Below are 25,635 nucleotides of genomic sequence, written 5' to 3'. Positions count from 1 at the left end.
ATTCTGGGGAAAGGAATCCTTGAAGAAGTTGCTCCCTTTCTAAGGCATTTGAGGCAGTTTTACATCTTCAGAGAAATCTCAGGGGCAGAGTGTGAGTGCTGCCCAGCTCAGAGGAGGGAGGTCTAGCTGTGGCACTAAGAGGAAAGGGAAGACTTTCTAAGTCTCATGAGCAGAGCATGGTATGAAACCAAGTTCTTAGTTCTAGCTCTACCTATAAATTTTTTTTTTTTTTTTAAGATTTTAAGTTACCTCTATACCCCACTTGGGGCTTGAACTCAAGACCCTGAGATCAAGAGTTGCATGCTCCACTCACCAAGCCAGCCAGGCACCCCACCTATAAAATCTTTTAGAAGTAACTCAGTCTGACTAGTAACTCACTCTGGGAAATGGAGAGATCACCATTAACTTACTCCATAGGAATCAAACAGTGGAAGAAACACTGGACTAGGAATTGAGATGACCCGGTTCTAGTTCTGGCTCTGCCAGTGAAGTTGCAAATTACCCTAGACAAATCAAGCTAATTTACCTGGGCCTCTTCTGTCAAATGGGAAAAACACCTTCAACTGATGTAAATGTGCTTTTTAAAAACACGAACATGATTTACAAAGGTAAAGAATCCTTAAAAGTATAGATCTCTCCTGCCAAGCTGTACTCTGCTGACCCCCCACATAAGGAGAGCCCTGATTTGTTTTTTTTAAAATTGTTTTAAAAAAATTTTTTAAAATTTATTTATGATAGTCATAGAGAGAGAAAGAGAGAGAGGCAGAGACACAGGCAGAGGGAGAAGCAGGCTCCATGCACCGGGAGCCCTACGTGGGATTCAATCCCGGGTCTCCAGGATCGTGCCCTGGGCCAAAGGCAGGCGCCAAACCGCTGCGCCACCCAGGGATCCCGAGAGCCCTGATTTGTGAGGAAGAGAGAGAGGCTATCAAATAGTATTTCTATCTTCTCCCAGAACAGTTACCTGTCGGTACCAGAGTATCGGATCCACCTCTGCCTGCCGGCCACATTCAGCGCCTGTCTTGGCCTCAGAGGCCTCCTTGCCTAGGTGGCCAGCCTCACTCAGCTTCACTTTAAGTCCTTCTGGGGCCTGGCTGGGGAGTTTGGAGGAGTCATCTAACTTGGGGATAATGACTGATTTGGCAGGGTCAGCCCCTGGCTCCTTGGCCTTCCCAGGTCCCGACTTGACCAGGTCCGTTAGGCTGGGGGCCTTGGTGAGAGTTGGTGGAATTGAAGGCTTTTGCTTCCATTCTTCCTTGAGTGCTGCCTCCCGCTCCTTGAGGCCCAACTCGGCCTTCTTGTCCAGTCCCCGCTGCTGCTGCTCCAGGCTCTGCCGTTTCTGCTGTTCTTCATACTGCTGCCGGTAAGCCGTGTTCGTGCTCAGGAGGTGGGTGTGGTAGCTCTGGTCGCTGTAGCCATATGGGGGCACATAGGCATACTGGTTGTAGTACAGGGACTGCATGTACATGTTGGGACGCTGCTGGATGACGGAGGGCTGCTGACTGGAACTGCTCAGCTCTGGTTTCTTTTCCTCACAGACATCATTCTTCACTTTTCCCTCTATGCTCTCAGGCTCCTCGTCCTTTTTTGTCTTCAGAGCCTGGCTCTCCAGTCCCGCCTGGCTGCCAGGGTTCAGAGCCCCTGGGCTGGACTGTGCATAACTTGGAGAGTAGTAACTCTCAAAGCCTTGGTAATATGGTGAGTCTTTGCTCTGTGGCTGAGGGGGGAAAAGAGTTTTCTTAGCCCCTTCCTTAACCAACTGTTCAGGGTCTTTTGATTTGACACTGTCCACTTTGCCCTCCCCATCCTCCCCAGCATCAGATATGTCAGAATATGCAGGGCTGTTGGTTTTGACGGAGTTGGCTTCAGCTCCATTCTGGGTCACTACATGTAAAGGAGTCAGGGGCTGGGTAGGGGTGGTGCTATCTATGCGGCTACTGCCTCCAATTGAAGGGCTGGGGGCGTTGTCCGTGAAGCTGTAGATCTTGTCAGCTTCTGCCTTGATGCTAGCCAGGCGGCTTTGGTGGGGGTCTGATGAGCCATTCAGGAGCCCCTCCATCTTCATCCCATCTCCTGATGATTCTCTGAATGGGCTTTTGCCTTCTTCTGCTCGACACACCTTCCCAGGGGTCAGAGGACTTTCGAGTTCCTTGGAAGACTCCTTCTTTTTTTTGTCTTTCTTTTTCTTGTCCTTGGCTGGAGTCAAGGCCGGGTTGACTGTGAAAGGTTCTCCCATCACAGTAGGCTTGGGCTGAATAGGCTTGAGTTGGGGGCTGTTGGGCATGGCTTGGACCACGGTGGTGGTCAAGCCTGAGGAGGAGCCTGGGCTTGCTGCTGTGAAGGTGGCGGTCTGGAAGGTGTAGATTTGCTGCGGGGGGATGGCAGGGGCAATAGGCCGTGCTGACTTTAAGCTTTTGGAAGGAATCTTTTCAGGCTTCAAACTAGAGGGCTTTTTACATTTTTCTTTTTCCATACACTTCCTTTCCAAAGAATCAAAGGCATCATTGCTTGTTTCATCCATTACTGAGGGTCCATCATCAGAGCCATCATTCGATAAGGCCCCAAGGTCTGTGTCCCCTTCCCCACTCAGCTTTTTCTTACAGAGACCTTTTGTGCTGAATTTGCTTGAAGGAGAAGGGCTATGGGGCTCTACGAGCCGAACTTTGGGGGTAGCTGAACGGGCAGGGGACAAGGAACCTTTTTGTGAGACGGATGCACCATTGCAGCTCCCTAGGTCTGCATGAAGGGTGGGCTCCTCTCCGTACTCACTGTCTCCATCTGCTTCCGGCTTGCTGTCATCATCTGTGTGGGCATGAGCCTGGTGGTACTTAAGTCCATTGATGTGCTTATACTTTTTGTTGCAGTTTGGGTGGGGACAGTCAATCAGGACTGGGGAGGGACAATTTCTGTCTACAACAGTGGGTTCCACCTTGGTCCCAGGGAGGGGACCAGTGGCTGAGCCCATGGAATTCGTACGGACACGCTTGCTCCCTTTGGAGTCCTCTGAGCTAGAATTCAGCTCCATGTCTGAAAGCGGTTTGTTTTTCCGCTTGTTAGCTGAGGAAGGGCTGGCCTTGACATCCTCAGAGGTGCTACTGGCAGGTGGGCGATGCTCTGAAGAATTCTGGCTGCCCCGACGGCCTTTGCTATTTGCTCCTGCTCGGGTTTTGCTGCTGCTGCTGGTCCCTTTGCTGTCAGAGGCTGTGGCTGTCTCATTGACAGGTGTGTTACTGTTGGGACGCATGCGTTTGCCTCTACCCCGGCCATTGCGCATTTCCAAGTCACTGGTGGGGGAGTCACAGAACCTTAGCAAAGGGCAAACACAACAGGGTATTACTAAGAAGAGAAAACATCTTCAAACCAGTGTAGCTGCCTCCAGAGGAACTGTCCAGATGGTAACTATCATTTTCAATGAATATGATTTGTTAAAGAACTTTTGAAAGCGTGGGAACTGCATTAAGTGGTGAGCTCCTAGGATGCTATCTGCATGCTAGCTGTACATCTTTCTCCAACATCTGGACTCCCCAAACCCTGGCAAACTGGGTACAAACAAGCTATAAAGTGCCATTCACTGAAATGTCAACCTGAAAAGGTCCCTGTGAAACCCACACTGTCTAGGTTCATAAAACTGAAAATGTTCCTGAGTTTAAACTCCTGGGAGATAGCTACCATCAAAAAGCATCATCAATGATTGTTTGTTCACCCACAGGCAGACTCAATGGTCTTGGTCTCAAAGTGACTACTGCTAGAAGCCAGAGTTCCAGAGAACTAGTAATTCCAGAAAAAGGCTTAAAAAAGGATCTCCTCCCCATTCCTATCCAACTCATTAACACATAATTCATTTACTACTCTTGAATGCCAGAGCAGCAGAGTACCTTCCTTATATTACCTTACACCATCATATTCTTTGAAAGCTGGGTGTCTTAAGAGATATCCAAGTCTAACAGGATGAAGGCATAAGGGCACTGATTAGGGTGGTTCAGATTAAAACACACCAAAAAGCTGTAGTGCTTACCTGGGGGGTGCCCAATCATGCCGTGTGCAGTCAAGAAGTGTACCTACATATGTCTTGTTCCTCCATGTTACATTCACCACCAACATCCCTGGAAGACAAGAAGATTCAGATAATCTTGTACAAATGTTTTAATCTTTATCTAATAAGAGTTTCTTGTAATTTGTAAGATAAATTCCTGTTAGTAAAATTGTTAATCATAGAGCACTTGTATTTGGATTTTTGATAAATACTCCCAATCTGCCATCGAAGATATACTAATTTATATACCCATCAGTAGTGCATGAGAACACCAGCTGTCCTTTTCCTTTGGCAATACAGTGTTCTCAAACTTGTTGATCTTTGCCAACCTGATAGTAGAAAAAGAGCATTTTATGTAGTTTTAATTTAATGTTTCTTATTGTGAGTTTGTACATATCGTTTTATTTTTTTAAACATTTTATTTATTTATTCATAGAGACACACAGAGAGAGAGAGGCAGAGACACAGGCAGAGGGAGAAGCAGGCTCCATGCAGGGAGCCTGACGTGGGACTTGATCCCGGATCTCCGGGATCATGCCCTGGGCTGGAGGCGGCGCCAAACCCACTGAGCCACCAGGGCTGCCATGTACATACTATTTTAAAACATCATTATGAGATATATTTCCTTCCTAAGTAAATTATCTGTTCAAATCCTTTGCTCAGTTTTCTACTAAATTATATAGTTTATTTGCAATTCTTAATATACCAGAGTAAGCCTTTTGTCTGTTATACATATCACGTATATCCCCCGATCTGTCATTTGCTAATAATGGTGGTTAATGCTATGTAGACATTATTTACCCTTTATAAGATTTATTTATTTAAGTAATCTCTACACCCAATGAAGGGCTTGAACTCATGACCCTGAGATCAAGAGCTGTATGCCCTATTGGGATGCCTGGGTGGCTCAGTGGTTGAGCATCTGCCTGTGGCTCAGGGCGTGATTCCAGGGTCCAGGTTATTGGGCTTCCTGTGAAAGCCTGTTGCTCCCTCTGCCTATGTCTCTACCTTTCTCTCTGTGTCTCTCATGAATAAATAAAAATCTTAAAAAAAAAAAAGGGTTGCATGCCCTACTAAGCCAGGAGGTGCCCTGAAATTATTTACTTTTATGTTGTTATATTTATCAATCTTTTATGGCTTCAGAGTTTTCTGTCCTATTTCAAAAGGCTTTCCTTATTCCATCACTTCATTAATAGTTTTTTTCTTATGGTTTCTTTTAGTACTTTTACAGTTTGATTTTTTCATCTTTATTTTTTTTTAAGATTTTATTTTTTTAAAAGATTTTTTAAAAAATGTATTCATGAAAAAAAATTTATTCATGAGAGACTCAGAGAGAATGGCAGAGACATAGGCAGAGGGAGAAGCATGCTCTCTGTGGGGAGCCTCATGTGGGACTCGATTCTGGGATCACACTCTGAGCTGAAGACAGATGCTCAACTGCTGAGCCATCCAGGCACCCGATTTTATCTTTAAATCTTTAATCCATCTAGAAGTCAACCTGGCATAAAACCTTTTTTTTTTAAAGTAATCTCCACATCCAACATGGGGCTCAAACTCATGACCCAGAGATCAAGAGTCCCAGATGTTCTATCGACTGAGCCAACCAGGCGCTCCTAAAACTTAACTTTTTGTTTTTGTGGCTTATCCTCTAAAGTATTTTTGGTTAGTTTCACATTTTAGTGAAGTCAAATATATTGAGCTTCTCCTTTATGGCTATGGTTTTTACGTCTTATTACAGCCATAAATATTGTTCCCTGAGATATATTTTTTTAAGATTTTATTTATTTATTCATGAGAGACAGAGAGAGAGAGAGAGAGAGAGAGAGAGAGAGAGAGGCAGAGATAGAGGCAAAGGGAGAACTAGGCTCCCTGTGGGGAGCTCAATGCTGGACTCGATTCCAGGATCCCAGGATCACACCCTGAGCCAAAGGCAGACCCTTAACCACTGAGTTACCAAGGCGTCCCCCATGAGATATTTTAAAGTTATTATTAACAAGCTATGGATCATTTTTTAAAATTTATTTTTATTTTTATTTATGATAGTCACACACACACACACACACACACACACACAGAGAGAGAGAGAGAGAGAGAGAGAGAGAGAGAGAGAGAGAGAGAGGGAGGCAGAGACATAGGCAGAGGGAGAAGCAGGCTCCATGCACCGGGAGCCCAACGTGGGACTCGATCCCGGGTCTCCAGGATCGCGCCCTGGGCCAAAGGCAGGCGCTAAACCGCTGTGCCACCCAGGGATCCCTATGGATCATTTTTAATGGTAGAAAAATGAAAAGGAGAATACTATGTTATGTGAAATTATATGTTATGTGACATGAATATAGTTTTAGTGGAATCATAGCCACACTCAGTCATTTATGCATTATCTATGCCTGATTTCATGCTGTAAGGGAGAGCTGAGTATCAACAGAGAGGCTGTGTGGCCTGCAAAGCTTAAAATATTTATTACCTGGCCCTTTATGGAACAAGTTTGCTAGCCTGTTTTCGATCTTTTTCTTTTCAAATATAGGCATTTAAAGGTATGAATTTCCCTCATAACCTACTTTAGCTGCATTCCACATGCTTTGGTATGTTTTCATAATCATTCAGGTCAAAACATTTTCTCGTTTCCCTGGTGATTTCCTTTTTGACCCTGGTTATTTAGAAAAGTGTTGTCAAATCTTTAACTATCTGGGGATTTTCCCAATATCTTTTTGTTATTCCTTTTTTTTTTTTTTAAAGATTTTATTTATTCATAGACTCAGAGAGAGAGAGAGAGGGAGAAGCAGGCTCCATTCAGGGAGCCCGACATGGAACTTGATCCTGGGTCTCCAGGATCACACCCTAGGCTGCAGGCAGCGCCAAACCACTGCGCCACCGGGGCTGCCCTTGTTATTCATTTCTAATATAATTTGACTGTGGCAGAGAACATACTTTATATGACTTCAAATAGTCTGAAATATGATCTATCTTGAAGAATAGTCCATGTGTACCTGAAAAGAATATTTTAAAATGTATCCTCTGCAGTTTTAGGGTGTTTTATAAATGACTGATAGTTATTCAAATCTACTATACTGCCACTAATTTTCTGCCACCTTATCAATTACTTGCCCCTTGTTCTTGCTTGCTGGAATTCCTATTTCTCTAGAAGTTGGACCTTCTATATTAATCCTCTTTTCTATCTTTGACTCCTATTTTCCATTCCTTTGTCTATATTCTAAGGCATTTCCTTCATCTTCTAAGTTATATTCTGGAATTTCCATTTTTACTACTGTAGTTTTAATTTAAAAAAGGTATCCTGGGGCACCTGGGTGGCTCAGTTAGTGAAGCATCTGCCTTCAGCTCAGGCTATGATCCTGGGATCAGGACCCACATCAGGCTCCCTGCTCAGCAGACAGCCTGCTTCGCCCTCTCCCTCTGCCCCTTCCCCCTGCTTGTACTCTCTAATAAATAGATAAGATATTTAAAAAAAAAAAGAGGGGATCCTGTTCTTGTTCCATGGATGCAATATCTTATCTCTCCAAAGATATTCAGTTATAGCTGACCCTTGAACAACACAGGTTTGAAGTGTGTGGGTCATCTTATATATGGACTTACTTTTAAAAATATTGATTCATTTATTTGAGAGAGAGCATATGCATGCATATATGAGGTGAGAAGGAGCAGAGAGCATCTCAGGGAGACACCCTGCTGAGTGTGTAGCCCTAATCACAGGGCTTGATCTCATGACCCTGAGATTCTGACCTGAGCCAAAACCAAGGGTTGGACAAAACCAAAAGTCTGATGATTAACCCACTGAGCCAACCAGGTGCCTGTGGGTTTTTTTTTTTTTTAATAAATACAGTACCGTACTGTAAATATATTTTATCATTTTTTTATTTTTAAAAATAAATTCCAAGGGGCCTGGGTGGCTCAGTCAATTAAATGTCTGACTCTTGATTTCAGCTCATGTCATGATCTCGGGTCATGGGATGGAGCCCTGTTGGGTCTCCGTGCTTGGCACAGAGTCTGCTTGTCCCTCTCCCTCTCCCTGCTTGCTTTCACATGTACATGTGTTGTTTCTCAAATAAATAAGTAAATAAAATTTAAAAATAAATAAATTTCAGTATAACTAATATACTGTGTTATATTAGTTTTGGATGTACAATATTGTGAATCAACAATTCTATCCATTACTCAGTGTTCATTATGATAAGTGTACTCCTTATTTCTTGGCTCTCCTTCTTCCCAATCTCAGATAAGAAAACAAAGAAACAACACTAAAAAAAAAACAAGCTTTCATTTTTTCAGGTCTCTTAAATCAGTACTTGTACATCTGCTTTCTAGTTTCCAAAGTTCTATTGATTATACTTGTTTGCAGTAGTCTTGTCTGTTTTTTCTTAAAGATAGATAGATAGATAAATAAATAAATAAATCTATCTATCTATTTATTTGAGAGGGAGAGAGAGAGAGAGAGAAAGAGAGAGAGAGAGCATGTGAGTGAGCACACAAAGCAGGGGGACGGGCAGAGGGAGAGGGAGAATCTCTAGCAGGAACCCTCTGTGGGGCTTGATCACATGACCCTGAGATCATGATCTGAGCCAAAGTGGGAGGCTTAACTGACTGAGCCACCCAGGTGCGTCTTGTCTGTTTTTAAAGAAACCTGTGAGTTTATACCTTAAAAACAAATCCCTTTACCGACATTTCAATGAGTTATAAAGGGAGAAACTGGGAGGTAAATATGTACTTTCAATCTACCATGTTTTACTAAAATAATGCATTTACTTTCATGTATTTAGTATATTTCAAATGTACAACCTACCCAAACAGGTTTCTAATTAGAATCTAATTCAGGAAAATCATCACTTATTGTATTTTCATTTACTGTCTCTCTGCCATTTTTTCAATCTCTTCTATATCCTAGGGCTCATGTCTGATATGTCTGAGAGCCTCTTGAGCCATTAACACTCTATTTAAGGTATTTTTTCCTTGTGTTTGATTCTTCCAATTCATAATTTGTTCCTAGAATTTATCTAAGGTACTGAATTAAAAAAAATTTCAATGACTATAATACATATTTCAAAGACTATTATTTCCAAATTTTAAACTGGTTAAATTTTCATAACTACATGACATTATTTAATTTCTGGCTCTTTGTTTAATAGACACTATTATTCTGTTTCTCTTTAAGAATTCTTCTTTTAAATTTTTTTAATTTTTAAATTTTTTTTAAAGATTTATTTATTTATCATAGACAGAGAGAGAGAGAGAGAGAGAGAGAGAGAGGCAGAGACACAGGAGGAGGGAGAAGCAAGCTCCATGCCGGGAGCCCGACATGGGACTCGATCCCGGGACTCCAGGATCGCGCCCTGGGCCAAAGGCAGGCGCTAAACCGCTGAGCCACCCAGGGATCCCTTCTTTAAGAATTCTAACTGGACTTATTATAGTAATTTTTTTTAAAGATTTATTTGACAGAGAGAGACAGAGCGCAAGCACATAAGCAGGTGGAGCAGCAGGAAGGGACAGGGAGAAACAGGCTCCCTGCTGAGTAGGTTGCCTGATGTGGGGCTCCATCCCAGGGATCATGACCTGAGCAGAAGGCAGACATTTAACCAACTGAGCCACCCAGGTACCTCAGACTTATTAGTCTCTATCTGACTGTACCATACTCTATTTTCATTAGGTGTTCATTTAACTCCCGGTGGTTAAATTTTTTAAATTACTTTTTACATTTTGAGATAATCATAGATTCACATACAGTTGTAAGAAATAACAGAGACCCCACTGAACCCTCACTCAGTTTCCCCTAATGGCAATGACACAATGAAGATACAAAATATGTCCATCAACACAAGGATACCTCCTTTTGCCCTTCTACAGCTTCACTCACTTCCCTCTCACACTCATTCCTTCTTAATTCCTGACAACCACTAATCTGTTATCTGTTTCTGTAATTGTGTCATTTCAATAATGTTATATAAATGGAATCAAATAGCACATAATGTTTTGGAACTGTTCCCTCCTCCCCTTTCCCAGCATATAATTATCTGGAGATTCATCCAAGTTGTTGCATGTATCAATTGTTCAGTCTTTTTTGCTGGTGACTGGTATTCCATAGTTTGGAGGTACCAGTTTGTTTTACCATCCACCTACTGAATGTGAAGGACATCTGGGTTGTTTCTAGTTTTTGGCTATTATGAATATAGCTGCTACAAACATTTCTTTACAGGCTTTTAGTGAAACTGACTTTTCATCTTTCTGAGATAAATACCCAGGAGTATAATCACTGGACCATTTATAGTTGCATATTTAGTTTTTAAAGAAACTGCCAAACTATTTTCCAGAGTAGCTATATATTCTTTTACATTCTCACCAGCAAGGCATTAGAGATTCAGTTTCATGGCATCTTTGCCAGTATTTGGCATTAACTTTTAATTTTAGTCATTCCAATACTTGTGTAATAACGTCTCATATTGTAGTTTTAATTTGCATTTCTGTAGTGGCTAATGATGTTGAACATCTTTTTATGTGCTTATTTTCCATCTGCATATCCTCTTTGGTGAAATACCTGTTCATGTTTTTAGCCCATTTTCTGATCAGATTGTTTTCTATTGTTGAGTTTTAAGAGTTCTTTATATATTCTAGATACTAGTCCTTTGTTGGACATTTTTTTCTATTCTTTAGCTTGACTTTTTTTTTTTTTTTTTTTTAAGATTGTTTGTTTGTTTATGATAGACATAGAGAGAGGCAGAGACACAGGAGGAGGGAGAAGCAGGCTCCATGCCGGGAGCCCAACGTGGGACTCAATCCCAGGACTCCAGGATCGCGCCCTAGGCCAAAGGCAGGCACTAAACCCCTGAGCTACCCAGGGATCCCCTGACTTTTCATATCTTAACAAGGTCATTCACAGATCAAACATTTTTAATTTTGATGAAATACAATTATCCATTTCCCTTTTTATGAACCATACTCTTGATGCCAATTCTAAGAACTCTTTGCCTAACCCTACTCTTTGCCTACTAAAGATTTCTTTTAGGTTTATGTTTTCTGTTTAAGTCCTTGATCATTTTGAGTTAGTTTTTGTATGAGAGTCTTCTTCCTTCGTTTTGGCCCATGATGTCCACTTGTTCCAGCACCAGTTGTTGGAAAGGCTATCTTTCATCCCAAGAACTGCTTTTGCACCTTTACCAAGATCAGCTGGGTGTAGTTGTGTGTCTATTCTGGGTTCTCTGTTTTGTTCCACTGGTCTGTGTCTGTCTGCCAATATCACAGCCTAGATTTCTGTAGCTATAAAATAAGTCTTGAAGTCAGGTAGTCTGATTCTTCCCGTTTGTTCTTTGTTTTCAAAACTGTTTTAGCTGTTTTTGTTTCTTTGGCCTTGCCATATACATTTTAGAATAATCTTGTCTACATCTACAAAATATCTTGCTAGAATTTTGATAGTAATTAACATTAAATATGTGTATTAATTTGGGAAAATTTGACATTCTTACTCTATGCTCCTCCTTTATGTAGATCTTCTTCAATTTCTTTCATCAGTACTATATAGTTTCAACACACAAATCATGTAGGTATTTTGTTAGACTTACATCGAAGGATTTCACTTAAAAAAGATTTTATTTATTTTAGAGATAGAGATATACAAACGGGAAGGAGCAGAGGGAGAGGGACATGCATACTCAACACTGAGTGCAGAGCCTGACATGGGGCTTGATCCCATGACCCTGAGATCATGACCTGAGCCAAAACTGAGTCGGATACTTAACCAACTAAGTCACCCAGGCGCCCCAAGGATTTCACTTTTTTTGAGCTATTGTGAATGGTACTGTATTTTTAATTTCAGTGTCCATGTGTTCATAGCTAGCATAGACACAAAATAGATTTTTATGTTTATTCTATATTTTACAACCTAGTTGAACTCACTCATTCTTCTAAGAGTTTTAAGAGTTTTTTATATACTCACTGAGATTTTCTACTTAGACAATCATGGAATTACAAATAAGTACACTTATATTCTTTCCTTCCTAATCTGCATGCCTTTTTCCCCTTTTTCTTACCTTATTGCACTAGTTAGAACTTCTAGCACTATATAGAATAAGGGTAGTGAGAGCAGACATCCTTGCTTTTTTCCCGTTCTTACTGGGGTAAACAATCACTTTTTCATTATTAAGTATAATGTTTGGCTCCATGTTGGGGACATACAAGGCAAAAAGAAAACCCAGAGAATTTACTATCATGTTGTTCCAAAGGATTTGAGGTCCCTGGATGGTCTGCATTCTTTTACCCACCTTCACAATCCTGTTATATTTCTTTCATATTTAATATACAGGGTTTCTGGTTGTATTTAGTGGGAGAAATAGGGAAAAGTATGTCTACTCCATCTTCTCCAAAATGGAAGTTCTAGTTAATTTTTATTATCATTCTTAGCATTAGATTTCTATTATATAAAATTATACTTTGCAGGCTTTTTGAGTGGGATTTTTTAAAACTAATTACCCCCTTCTCTGTTTATAGGTTTTGCAATTTCTTTCATCTAGTCCCCTAAAAATACAGCCTGAATAGGTCTTTTAATGGCCTCTGCCATTAGAAGAAATTTAGGATATCATAGTTCTAATCATTGTATGAGAAGGCAGATTGGCATACTTCTTCACAACTCCTTAGGCTTCCCTCCTCCCCACTCAATTAACTTTTGGAAATCTTTCATGAGGCTGGTTGGGGGATGGCATCTCCCCTGGCTTCTAAGTTCTATCTCTTTATGGGGCATTTTAGTATCTAGTTACCGCTCAAAAAACTCATCTTTCAGGCACTGTTCTCTATTCTCCAGAGGCTAGTAGGCCCACAGTTTCACCTTTACCCAGTGACTTGAATCTCTTCTATTTTTGGTCCATGAAGGTGGTTATTTTGTTTTTGGGCCCAAATATGTTGATTTTCATTTTATATATTTTATTTCTTGCTATGTGTCTGAAACACAGGGGATGTGTCAAAAGTTTGAACATAGTAAATCATCTTGATTGGAAGTCCCAAAGCACATTTTCTAATATATCTACAGAGTGAGTCTGGGAACTCTAGAATTACCCCTTTCTTTGTCTTTGGTCATATACTAATAAAATATAATTTCTACCCAGCACTCCCAGAGCATATTTGTAGTAATTCACCTATATTCATTTTCTTCTTTGATGTGGAATGCTATCTAAAGATCAATGGACTTGGAATTAGAAAACCTTAGTCCAAATCCTCACTCTGTTACAGTGTAACCTTGGTCAAGTCACTTAACCTCTATGACTCTCAGATTTTTAATCAATACTCCAGGATTAAAACAGAAATAAATAAGATTATTAACTAGCCCACAGTAGGCTTTAAATAAGTCCAAAGAGAGTGCTTTAGACAAAACCATAGAGCATCAGTACTTGAACCCTGAATTGTGAGCATGACTTTAAATAAGACCTTGTTTAGTCCCTGTTTTCTTTCAAAAAGCAATTTTAGGATGCTGGATCATAAAACCAGATCAGACAAGGGAGCTGGAAGAAGGAAAAAAAATAAAAATAAAAGATTACCCTACCAGAAAGTCTCACTGATGAAATTAGGACAAAAAAGAACTTTGGGTTAACCAAATGGATTCTAATTCAAACATTTATTGCACATCTATTATGCACCAGGTGTTTTCATACTCATGATCTTATCAAATATTCACAGCCTTGTTCACTTTTTTTAACAAGGCAGGCCATACAGAGAAAGCACAATCTTTCCAATAATCCTGATCATACAGTGACTGTTACAGCTACTCTGCAAACAAGGAAATGAGTGCTAAGAAAGGTTAAGTAATTTATCAAAGATCTCATTATTTATTAGTGGTCAAGGTATTACACAATTATCTGTAATGGATTATGACACTATACATAGTTTCCTTAAAATGTCCCTTTATTTTCATCTTAGATAAAAGACACATACAGGATTGCAGAGGACCATGAGAGGAAAAGAATAGAATTCCTACCCCTTTCCAAGGCCCTGGAATCTTTTTTTTTTTTTTTTTAATATTTTATTTATTTATTCATGAGAGACAGAGAGAGAGAGAGAGAGAGGCAGAGACACAGGCAGAGGGAGAAGCAGGCTCCATGCAGGGAGCCAGATGTGGGACTCTCGATCCCCAGTCTCCAGGATCACACCCAGGGCTGAAGGCGGTGCTAAACAGCTGAGCCACCCAGGCTGCCAAGGCCCTGGAATCTTAGGGGAAATGGCAAACCTCCTAAGAAAGCAATTAGGCTAAATTCTTTATGGCCATTAGCAAAGTGAATTCAAATAGATGTCTCCTCCCAGTGGTGGGCTCCTCTGATTACTGCATTACCAATTTTTTTAAAACTTTTTATTTTATTTTATTTATTTATGATAGGCACACAGTGAGAGAGAGAGAGAGAGAGAGAGAGAGAGAGAGAGAGAGAGGCAGAGACACAGGCAGAGGGAGAAGCAGGCTCCATGCACCGGGAGCCGGACGTGGGATTCGATCCCGGGTCTCCAGGATCGCGCCCTGGGCCAAAGGCAGGCGCTAAGCCACTGCGCCACCCAGGGATCCCTGCATTACCAATTTTAATAGGAAAAGAGTCCATTTATTTCTAAACAATGTAAGACTTAGAGATAGGCACCTCATTAATAAGGGCAGATGAGCACAGCTGCATATAGAAAGCAGCCGTACAATTTGAAGATAAATGTTACTCCTACACTTGAAACAGCCGGGCAGGAACACATGTTTATAAATCTGTCTTCCTCCTCTGGTATAATCTGCAAACCTTAGCAATAATGAATGAGCTGAAAAGAAGACAGGTCAGATAAAGTGCTGGAAATGAGAGGGGAAGCAGAAAAATTCTAATATGGAAAAACAAAATGGAGGCTTGTTTAAATGTCAAAGCAAACACATTTTTCTGAAGTGTAACTCTTTTCCTACAAGGTTCTGAGTTGAGACAGCTGGAAGAATAAGAGGACAGGAAGGAAAAAGCAGAAAATAACACTTAATGGAGTTAGTTTCTCTATTAGGGTAGCATGTAGACTGCAGAGAAAGAGAAAACTTGGTTTCTATTTTATAAAGTTTTTTTTTTTTTAAACAAGATCTGCCACTTTATTGAGATGTTTTTGTTTTGTTTTGTTTTAAGTAATCTCAATGTCCAACATGGGGGCTGAATTCACGACCCCAAGATCAAGAGTCGCATGCTCTACCAACTGAGCCAGCCAGGCACCCCCAAAAGCTTCCTATTTTAAATCAGTGTTCACAAAATAAGGAAAGGCTTGGCATATTTCAAGATAATAATGCTAAAAATAGTAGTAATAAACAGTGCTTTGTTTGTTTCTCTAGGTGGTTATCTTCCAAAGGTCTTAAAGACATAATCTCATTAAGCAATATTGAATTTTAGGATGCTGAATATTCTCCCTTCTTACAGGTGATGGATACCAGAGCAAAGTGAAGGGGAAATGACTTAGGTATGAGGCAGCAGTCAGGCTCTGCCCAGTTTCAGGAGGAATGCAGTGTTGAGAAAAAACCCAATCCCAAAGCAGCACTGCTCTGTTCCAGAGGACAATTCAATCTCAAAACAGTTGCACAGCCTAGACTGATCCAAGCACAACAGTGGAAAGAGTAAATGTTACCACTGGGGCTTTCATTTTTACCACTTCTGCTAGCACCTTCTTTCTCTCAGGGATCTAGTACCTTCATGCTCAGGTGACTACTCTCTTCGTTTTTTTGTTTTTGTTTTTTTTTTTTAACACATTTTGGAAAGATTTTATTTATCAGAGCAAGCACACACACACACACACACGCAGGGGAAGGCAGAGGGAGAGAATCTACTCCCTACTGAGTGTAGAGCCCAACATAGCCGATCTCAGGACTCTGAGAACATGACATGAGCCACAATTAGATGCTCAACCAACAGCCACACAGGTGCCTCCTGGGATTACTTTTCAAAAAGCACATACTCTTTGACCCAACAAATCCTCTTGTAGGTATTTACCCATAAAAATTCTCAGGGTACAATATGAATGAGGTATTTTCTGCAGCAATGTTTAACGGCAAAAAATGGAAATCAAACTAAATGTCCTTCAATGAGGGACCAATTAAATCCATTTTTGTACATCCACACAAAGAAATAATATGCAGCTGTTAAAAAGAACAAAGCAACTATAAACTGCTATGGAATAAATCTGAAGTGAAAAAGAAGCAAGATATAAAACAGTAACCATAGTTATGTTACCATCTGCATATTAAAAAAAAATATGTAAAAGTGCATAGAAGGTCTCTGGAAGGATAAACAAACTAGCAATAGCAGTCTTATCCAGGGAGGGAAACTGAGTGGCTGGGTTTCAGACAAGGGAAACTTGTTTTTCATTGTATACTCATTTTACCTTTGAATTTTGCACCATGTGCATGTTTTACATATTAAAAAATAAATATAAAAAGTTATTAATTTTGGCAGGGAGAATTTCAAAGATGTTCTAAAAAGTCTCCTTTTAGGGGCACCTGGGTGGCTCAGTCAGTTAAGTGTGCAACTTTTGATTTCGGCTCAGGTTTTGATCTCAGGGTTGTGAGATGGAGCCCCACATCATGGAGCCTGCTTCATATTTCTTTTTCTCCTTCTTCATCTGTCCCTCTGTACCAACCCTTTCTCTAAATAGCAAAAACAGAGCAACAAAAAACTTTTTGGGCAAAAGTGCAGGCAATACTGGACTTGAAAAGGGCACATAAGTGGCAGGACAGACACTATCTCTGTAAAAGCCTGTCCTGTTTCTTTTATATGGGCACCTTCTCTTTACTCAGTTTAGAGGACCGGGGTGATTGTGGCAGAATATGTCCACAAATTCTTTGATATTTCTCCCTTCAAAAAGGTGAGGCCTAATTCTCCTCACCTTGAGTGTGGGTTGTACTCAGAAGCCACTTGCTTCTAATAAACAGAATGTGGTGGAAGCAGTGTGCATGACTTAGAGTAGGTGATAGAAGGGACTGTGGCCCCCTCTTTGCTTCTTGGGTTACTTCTCTTGGGGAAGCCATCTGCTGTGATGTGAGGACTCTCAAGCAGGCCACCCTATGGAGAGGTCCATGAGACTAGAAACTGAGGCCTCCTGCCAATAGCCATGTGAGTAAGCCACCTTGGAAGAGATTCCTCCAGGGTTTGATAAGCTTTCAGATGATGGCAACCCCAGGTAGCATCTTGACTACAACCTCGGGAGAGACCCTGAGACAAAACCAGTCACCTAAGCTACTCTTGATCCATAGAAACTACAGGAGATAATATTGATTTATGCTTTGGGGGTAATTTGTTACAATAGATAACCCAGGGTATTGTCTTACTCTGAGTAGACAAAGAATTCATTTAACTTATTTATTACTGCCTGGAGCAAATATTTACTGACCCTCTATTATTTGCCAGACATTATGCTAAGTATTCAAGGTAAAAAAAAAACAAAAACAAAGATACCAGGGTCCATTCCTGGGTTGGAACCAAGTACTTATTGAAAGCCTACTCTGTGGAATTCACTGGACAAGGTACTGAAGAACAGAGGTTAATAAGTCCAGCTCCTTGTCCCCAACAATAAGGGACTGAGAAAGGGAAAGGGCAGGAGGAAGAGCTCACAAGTTACCAACTACTCTAGTAGGCTTGAATTTTCAAACGGAAACATTAGCATTTGCCTATATGCTATTTTTATTTATTTTTATTTTTTAAAAAAGATTTTATCTATCATCTATCTATCTATCTATCTATCTATCTATCTATCTATCTATCTATTTATCTATCTTTTTGAGAGAGAGCAAGAATGCACACATGCACAAGCTGGGGGAGTGGCAGGCAAAGGGAGAGGGAGAAGCAGGCTCCCCATGGAGCAGGGAGCCCGATGTAGGGCTCCATCCTAGGACCTTGAGATCATGACCTGAGCCAAAGGCAGACACTTAACTGACTGAGGCACCCAGGCACCCCTATATGCTACTTTTAAATCTTATTTCAATCCCAATTTTCAATCCTGGTTGATGTTGACAACTACTCCCTGGATAAAAAGCAGGTTAGCATTCATGTATCTTTCTCTTTTTCATTATTCATTCATTCAACAAATGAACATCTACTCTGGGCCAGTTGCTGTCTGAAGTGATGGGATATAGCAATGCACAAAACTGACAGTCCTTGCTCTTATATGCAACTTATATTCAAATGATGGGAGATAGACAATAAATAAAAGAACAAGTAAATATGTTAGACAGTGGTATGCTCTATGGAGAAAAATAAAGCAGAAGCAGACGAAAAGAGAATGTGAGGGGTGGGGATGTTGCTATTTTACAAAGGAGGTCAAGAAAAGCCTCATTGAAAAGGTGACATACAAGGTGAGACACCTGACAGAGGGGAGACAGTGAGTTGCATGGAGATCAGAATGACGAACATTTAGGTAGAAGAAAATGCAGGACCTTTAATGGGAATGTGCCTGGTATGTTTTCAGGAATAGCAAAGTGGATATGAGGCTACAGTGGAATGAGAAAAAGATGAAGTCAGGGAGATGAGGGCAGGCCACATCAGGCAGATTAGGGACTGAAGGACACAAACAGGCAGCAAATTGGGTTTGGCACCAAGGCCACAGTTTCCTGACTCCTAACTCCATGCAGGGCAAATGATGGAAGCCGGAAGGAAAGAGTATATATGCTCAGGCCTGGGTTTCAGCTGCATTCTCCCACTAAAACAAAGCTCTGAGAGCTAACTTGATATTAGGCACTCAGAAGTTGTTAAACAGATAAAATGAAATGCAGTTTGGGACCCAAAATAACAATTACTTAACTGTTTCTATAGAAAAATGGGTTGAGTCCCCAAAAACAGTTCTGGAGATCAACTCTGGAAAACAAGCCATTTATAAGCTGAGGACTCTCCATATATAGAGGATATTTTAATCTTTTTCTTGATGACCCAGGGAATTATTCTAGTATAATTATCTATGGTATGGTAAAGAGGTGTCCCTTTAAAGGTTTGATGCCTGGCTGGCTCAGTCAGTGGAGCATGGGACTCTTGATTTCAGGGTTGTGAGTTTGAGCTCCATGTTGGGGGTAGAGTTTACTTTAAAAAAATAATAACCTATTTAAAAAAAAGGCTACTGGGGTATTAAGGCTTAATGACCCTCTATTAATTACAACCAAATTGCTCTGTTAAGTTTTTGTTTGGCTTTTCCGTCTCCTCTTTGTCAGCAGTCACTTTTTCTTGTCATTAATAGGTCTACTTTTCACAGTAGCAATCCTCCCCTTATCACCAACTTTTGTGTCTCATCCAACTTCCTTCTTGTAATCTACTCTAGAGAAAATCAGGGAGTCAACACTGAGATAGCTCAATCATCAGCCCTATAGGTCCTTTTATCTGACTTCATGGCCACATACATTCTACATCCATTAATGCCTCGATTCTCTTAAGAGTCTGTTATATTTGAGTTCAAAGTCCATGGGTGCCTGGCTGGCTTAATCAGTAAAACATATGATTCTTGATCTCAGGATTGTGAGTTCAAGCCCCAAATTGGGTGTAGAGATTGCTAAAAATAAAAAAATATTTAAAAACAAATGACAACAACAAAAAACACAGTTCATGGAGGAAAATTCTACAGCTGGTAGACAAAGGAATCAGTCAGACAAAACCATTTCTGGTAACTCCCTATAATTAGTTTGTTAGTGAGCTTTGAATTTAGTATTCTATGTGTGTGTGGCCAATATCCAATAAACAAAATTTTTAAAACTGAAGACTTGTTTTTATTCCTTTTTTAAGTATGCTATTTCTACCAATGGGCAATGAGGGTTTCAGTAAAAATGCCAAGAATGCTTAGGCATGGCTACAAAATGAAACATACATTTTTAAGTCTCTCCTAGACAGAGAAATTAAAAAGCACTGCTTAAGGGCAGTGGTTCTCCAAGTATGGTTCTGGGACCCCTGGAAGTCCCAAAGATAGTTTCAAGGGCTCTGCAAAATCAAACTATTTTCATAATAATACTAAAACAAATTTGTCTTTTATTTTCATTCTATCCTGAATAAGAGTTTTTTTAGAGGCTATATATAACATGTGATATTTCAACAAATCAATATGTAAGTATAGATGAAAATCTAGCTCGTCTTCTATTAGGCCATACATTTAAGACATTTGTAAAAACATTTAAAACATTCTTTTCACTAAATATTTTTGTTTTAGAAACTATATTTTTCATAAACCTACATTAACATATAATAGGTTTCTTACTATTGTTTTTAAATGGGTTAAAAACTACATAATTTAACAGTTTCTTAATTCCTGTTATGGTAAATATAAAGAGATACAATATCAATAGATACAAACAAAAGCTCTTAGAAGTCTTTAATATTTAGCTATTTATTTAGTAATCTCTACTCCCAATGTAAGGTTCAAACTTACAACCTGAGATCAAGAGTCACATGCTCTTCCAACTAAGGCCAGCCAGGCACCTGCTGAATAATTTTTAAGAGTGAAAGGAGTCTTGAATACAAAACCTATTAGAACTGATGACTTAAGTCATAAAATCCAGCCACTGTTTCATTTCTGCCTTTTTCTTTCTTTCTTTTCACACACACACACACACACACACACACACACACACACACACACATACACACACGGGGCTCGATCTCCCTGCCCTGAGATTATGGCCTGAGCTGAAATTAAGAGTCGGACGCTTAACCAACTGAGCTACCCAGGTACCCCAATCTTTTTCTTTCTCTTATTTAACTCTATGCCTAATGTGGGGCTTCAAGACCCTGAGATCAAGAGTTGTACGCTCTACCAACTGAGCCAGCCAGGCATCCTTACTTTTGCTTTTTTATAGAGATGTTAAAAGCTGCTGCTACCTTCATATGCTGGAAGACAGAAAGTTGGGGACCAGCCAGTTCTACCACTGCTGTCAGTTTTGCTTTCTGGAGATCTGCTTGCCCAGCTGGAATTCTCATAAGTTACGAGAATTCTGGACCTGAAGAGAGGACCCGAATTCTGGACCTGTAAAGCAAGCAGGGAACTTTGGCATAAACAGGAGGGATCATGGGCTGAAAAGGGAGGAAGCAGAGCTGGGTTTCTGTGGCATCTGGATAACAGCCAGTAACCAGGCCTGTCATTCTGCCTTGGAACTCCCTAAATTCAGTGTCTTCCTCTCCATTCCCACCACAGCCACCAGAGTTTTATTAACTCAACTGTAGACTATTCCAAAAGCCTCTGACTTGTGTCCTTACTCCAGGCTTTAATTTTTCCTGTCAAACCAACTGGTAAACCATTATCAGATTAATCTACTTCATATACTGCTCTCATGCAATTAGCCAGCAAATATACATTATTTATTATTCCCCATCATTGTGCCAAGTGCTATTGGAAATTCAAAATTTTCACTGAAAGTTTTACTCTCTTAGAGGGGGAGGAGAGAAAAAGGAACATACATAAAATCATTAATCAAAAAAACGACATGTGCTGCATACTGTGGTAGAGCCAGGGAGTATATGTAGATCAGAGAAGGAAGAATAGGTAAGATTTTACAAATTTACCATGAGCGTGATACACATGAGGAAATCATGTAATGATGAGCTGAGGCTGTGTCAGAAAGTAGGAAAAAGACCTTAAGTCTTTTACTCAGTCTAATACTTGTTGCTAAATAAATACTTGTTAATAATACTTAAGTGTTTGATTGGTACACTAATCCATTAAGTTACAGATAGAAAATAAGATAGAAACTTTTGATTGGTATGTGCTGGGTTGCTTAATTTATTCTCCCCCAACAAACAACTGCTGCTCATCTACTGTTTTCTAAATATGCTAAGAACGAAGTTTATAGTTTTCACCCTCTTTTTGTTATTAATCACTTGACTCATTTTACACAATTCCTATGCCTCTTTCTTTCCAATAGCCATTCTTTGTTTAATGTACACATTTTTTGTTTGTATATATGCATATAAAATGTATATTACTGTCTTAATTTAATGTATTTTAATTTACATATATATGATTATGTTACAGACTTCATTCCTTTTTTTTTTCCAACTTGGCATTACATTGTTAAGAATCATCTATACTGTTATATTAGATCTAACCCATGAGGTTATTTGTAATGTCTATACCTATCATTAATTAATCAATATATAATAAGATCCTATCAGTAGTTAGGGGCTATGGTAGAAGCCATGGTCCTTATCCTATCCTCATGTATCTTACAATCCAGCTGGAACAGGTAAACACACACACACAAAAAAACACACACACAAAAAAACACACATGCTATCAGGTAGCAAAGGATAAAGACGGCATAAAGTTTGGTTGAATAGCTGAATTAACTATACCTTACCATAACATGATATATTTAGTAAAAGAGGAAAGACAGGAAGGATGTGGCATCTAGTTTTAAGTGAACTGATACAAAGTTGTAAAATAAAATTTTCAACACTTCTAGGCTGTCCTCTAGATGGTGCTAGAGCTGAAGTTTCCTTCAACATTATGTAAAGGGTAAGAGGTAATTTATGACTCATTAGCAATTTAATAACTTCTCTACCAATTTTATTCCCCTCTGGTTCCCAGTCTTGGGCAGTGAGAAATCCTGGACATTGCTAAGAAATTAAAACCACAGACAACTCAAACCCCAATGGTTTCTCATCCAATCTACAAAGAGCTGTAAATTCAAAGCAATGTGCCATTTGTGTGTGTTTGGAAGAATGGGATTGAATAATTCTCAGTTTCTGCTTCCAGGAAGTTTATAATCTACAATGAAGTAAAAAGTAAAAAGTTTATACTAAGTAAAACTCTTAGTATAAAGCAGAAGACATCATTACTAGTAACGCTTACCACTACTAATCCAACACATCACAGGAATGCGTAGATAATGAATATTCTAACCTGTTTAAGGAAATAAGGAGTTGTATAAGGACGAGCAATAAGTTTTTATATAAGGACGAGCAATAAGTTTTTAAGGATTGGCTTAAAATAAAATTGTTGGACATCCATATAGCTGCCACCCAAGACTCTTACATATTATTAAGTATTTGGACCAAATGGAAACCCTGTTTAGGAACAGCTATTTTGTGCATTCTATACAGACTTTCAGTATCTTAGGTAATAAGACATAACGATAGAGGGATGTGAACTGAACTCTAGGATTTCATGTTATGAGGTTGTTTGTTTGTTTTAAAGATCTGAGAGAGAGAGAGAGAAGGTGCATGCAACAAGCCGAGGGAGGGGCAGAGGAAGACAGAGAGGATCTCAAGTGACTCTGCACTGAGCAAGGAACTGGAATGGGACTTGATCCTAAGATCCTGAGATCATGAACTGAGCCGAAATCAAGAGTCAGGTGCTCAACCAACTGAGCCACCCAGGAGCTCCCTTTTGGTTTGTTTTTAAAAAATACTTTGAATAACTGCACTTCCTGTACATAGAGATGGTGGCGACAGCAGTCTTAGTGAGAAAGATATGAGAGAGGTAACACACGTGAATAAAACAAAACAGCTTCTACTTCCTCCTCAAGAGGAGAGCATCTACAGAAAACTACAGTGTTGGTATCTAGAGAACACCTGTGAGAAACTTTTGGGGGGGCCTCCTCCATTAGCTACTATTGCCAGGGCAGCTTACAAACCTTCAGGTCATCTCATATCCTTGCTATGTCAAGGATGCATTTTTCCTGTAGAGTCAGTCCTCTTGAAAGCTCTGTCACAATCTTCACCTTCCAATGCTAGTGATGAATGGGCTGGGAACACCCCACACTGAAGAGAAGCTGAGTGATGGCTCGCTGCTCCTAACTCATAATAGCATAATATTAGGCATCAATTTTTAGTTACCTGGTCTCCTAGTTGAAAAATAACTAGGCTAATAAAGAGCTACTGTGGACTGCTCAACTGTCTTACTCAGAGTTGCCCTTTTGGGAAAAGCTGAAAACTAACTGAACCCTATAATTTAGCCAAAAGTGATCTTTTTTGGTTCTCAATTATATGGCATCTGCCAGTTGTACGCATTAATAGGGCTCTATTTTGGTGGTATAGTTATTTGCCTATATTTATTTGAAAATACTTCAGTTATAAGATTCCCTGAAAATGAACTCCCATATACAAAGCGAATGTGAAAGAAACAACTCCACAAATCTTAGAAAACAAAGCTGCCTATTTGGCATTACTGGGCAAAAATGTGACAGGGTATAAATTTCTTTTCATTCCAGTTCATTTGAAAGTAAACAGGACTAGCCTTAGGCAAAGTTGTTCAACATGTTCTTTGACTTAATAAAGGTTTACTTTTTTTTTTTTTAAAGATTTTATTTATTTATTCATGAGAGACACACACACACAGAGAGGCTGAGACAGTCAGAGGGAGAAGCAGGCCCCATGCAGGGAGCCTGATGTGGGACTCGATCCTGGGACCACGGGATCTCACCAAGTCCAAGGCAGATGCCCAACCACTGAGTCACCCAGGCATCCCAAGGTTTACATTTTAATATAACCAAATCTGGGGGGATCCCTGGGTGGCTCAGTGGTTTAGCGCCTGCCTTTGGCCCAGGGCATGATCCTGGAGTCCCAGGATCGAGTCCCGCGTCGGGCTCCCGGCATGGAGCCTGCTTCTCCCTCCTCCTGTGTCTCTGCCTCTCTCTCTCTATGTCTATCATAAATGAATAAATAGAATCTTAAAAAAAAATAAATAAGGGTCTGTTTCTAGATAGCCAAATTGGTTCTACTGGGCCCTTACCAAACAAAATTTTTAGTTTTTTCTTAGTTTTAAGAAAATGGCATAAGATTTCCCTCTTACCCTCCTAACACATGTACTGTACACTAAATGAGTATTCTATTATCTATCTAATCATGTTAGCTCTTTCCTCAGGTAAAGACATAAACCCTGCAAGGTTTTTCCTCAAAGTTCTATAGTCCCCTTTTTCAATGTTCTGTGTAATGGTCTCTCTCTCTTTACCAATGCCCAAGTCTCCAGCTTCCTACTTTCAGGAGGTTCAGATGCTAAAGACAAGTTACTGGAGTTTGTAGAGAGGATCTCTTACCCTTTAACACAGGTTTGTCCTACTCTGGTACAGGTATCTTTTGCCTAAGGATTTCTCCCCTCTATGGATTTTCTATACCTCCTTTAAACTTAATCCGCTTCAATCCTCTAAACCCCAAGACTTTCAGATACATATATTGTCTACTGTGACTGAACTTATTTGATTTAGAAATTAATGATTTACTTTTTGTAATTTCTTACCTGGTATCTCAAAATGTATCCTTGTGACTGCTATATTATTTCTAGTTCTTTTTTTTTTTTAAGATTTTATTTATTTATTAATGAGAGACACGGAGAGGGAGAGAGAGAGAGAGAGAGAGAGAGAGAGAGAGCGCGGCAGAGACACAGGCAGAGGGAGGAGCAGGCTCCATGCAGGGAGCCCGATCTTGGGTCTCCAGGATTAGGCCCTGGGCCAATGGTGGCGCTAAACCGCTGAGCCACCCGGGCTGCCCTATTATTTCTATTTCTCAATAAATGTTCTGATTTAAAATATTATATTAATAACTATACTTTGAAATTGTAACTGTTGTTGTCTCAAGGTAGATGAGCTCCTAGACAGGGGAGGAAGACTTACTGTCTATTGTCTACGTAAATTTTGAATGTTGTGCCATTTCACATATGCACATAAACAA

General features: G+C 40.0%; 1 protein-coding gene across 3 annotated transcripts in view; it reads right to left on the bottom strand.

Annotated features, from left to right (window-relative positions):
- ZNF609 (zinc finger protein 609) overlaps nucleotides 1-25,635 on the bottom strand; it is a 209,770-nt gene that overhangs the window by 7,552 nt on the left and 176,583 nt on the right. For all 3 annotated transcript variants that reach the window (XM_072738787.1, XM_072738784.1, XM_072738785.1), the window contains 2 exons: nucleotides 4,016-4,103; nucleotides 965-3,305 (listed from right to left, as the gene is read on the bottom strand). In XM_072738787.1, coding sequence (XP_072594888.1) covers nucleotides 965-3,305; nucleotides 4,016-4,103 — 2,429 coding nt within the window. The remainder of the gene's footprint in view (nucleotides 1-964; nucleotides 3,306-4,015; nucleotides 4,104-25,635) is intronic.

This window comes from Vulpes vulpes, chromosome 15, assembly GCF_048418805.1.
Source record: "Vulpes vulpes isolate BD-2025 chromosome 15, VulVul3, whole genome shotgun sequence".
NCBI lineage: Eukaryota > Metazoa > Chordata > Mammalia > Carnivora > Canidae > Vulpes > Vulpes vulpes.
Note: the sequence above shows the minus strand (reverse complement) of the source record. Positions and strands in the feature narration are given on the sequence as shown.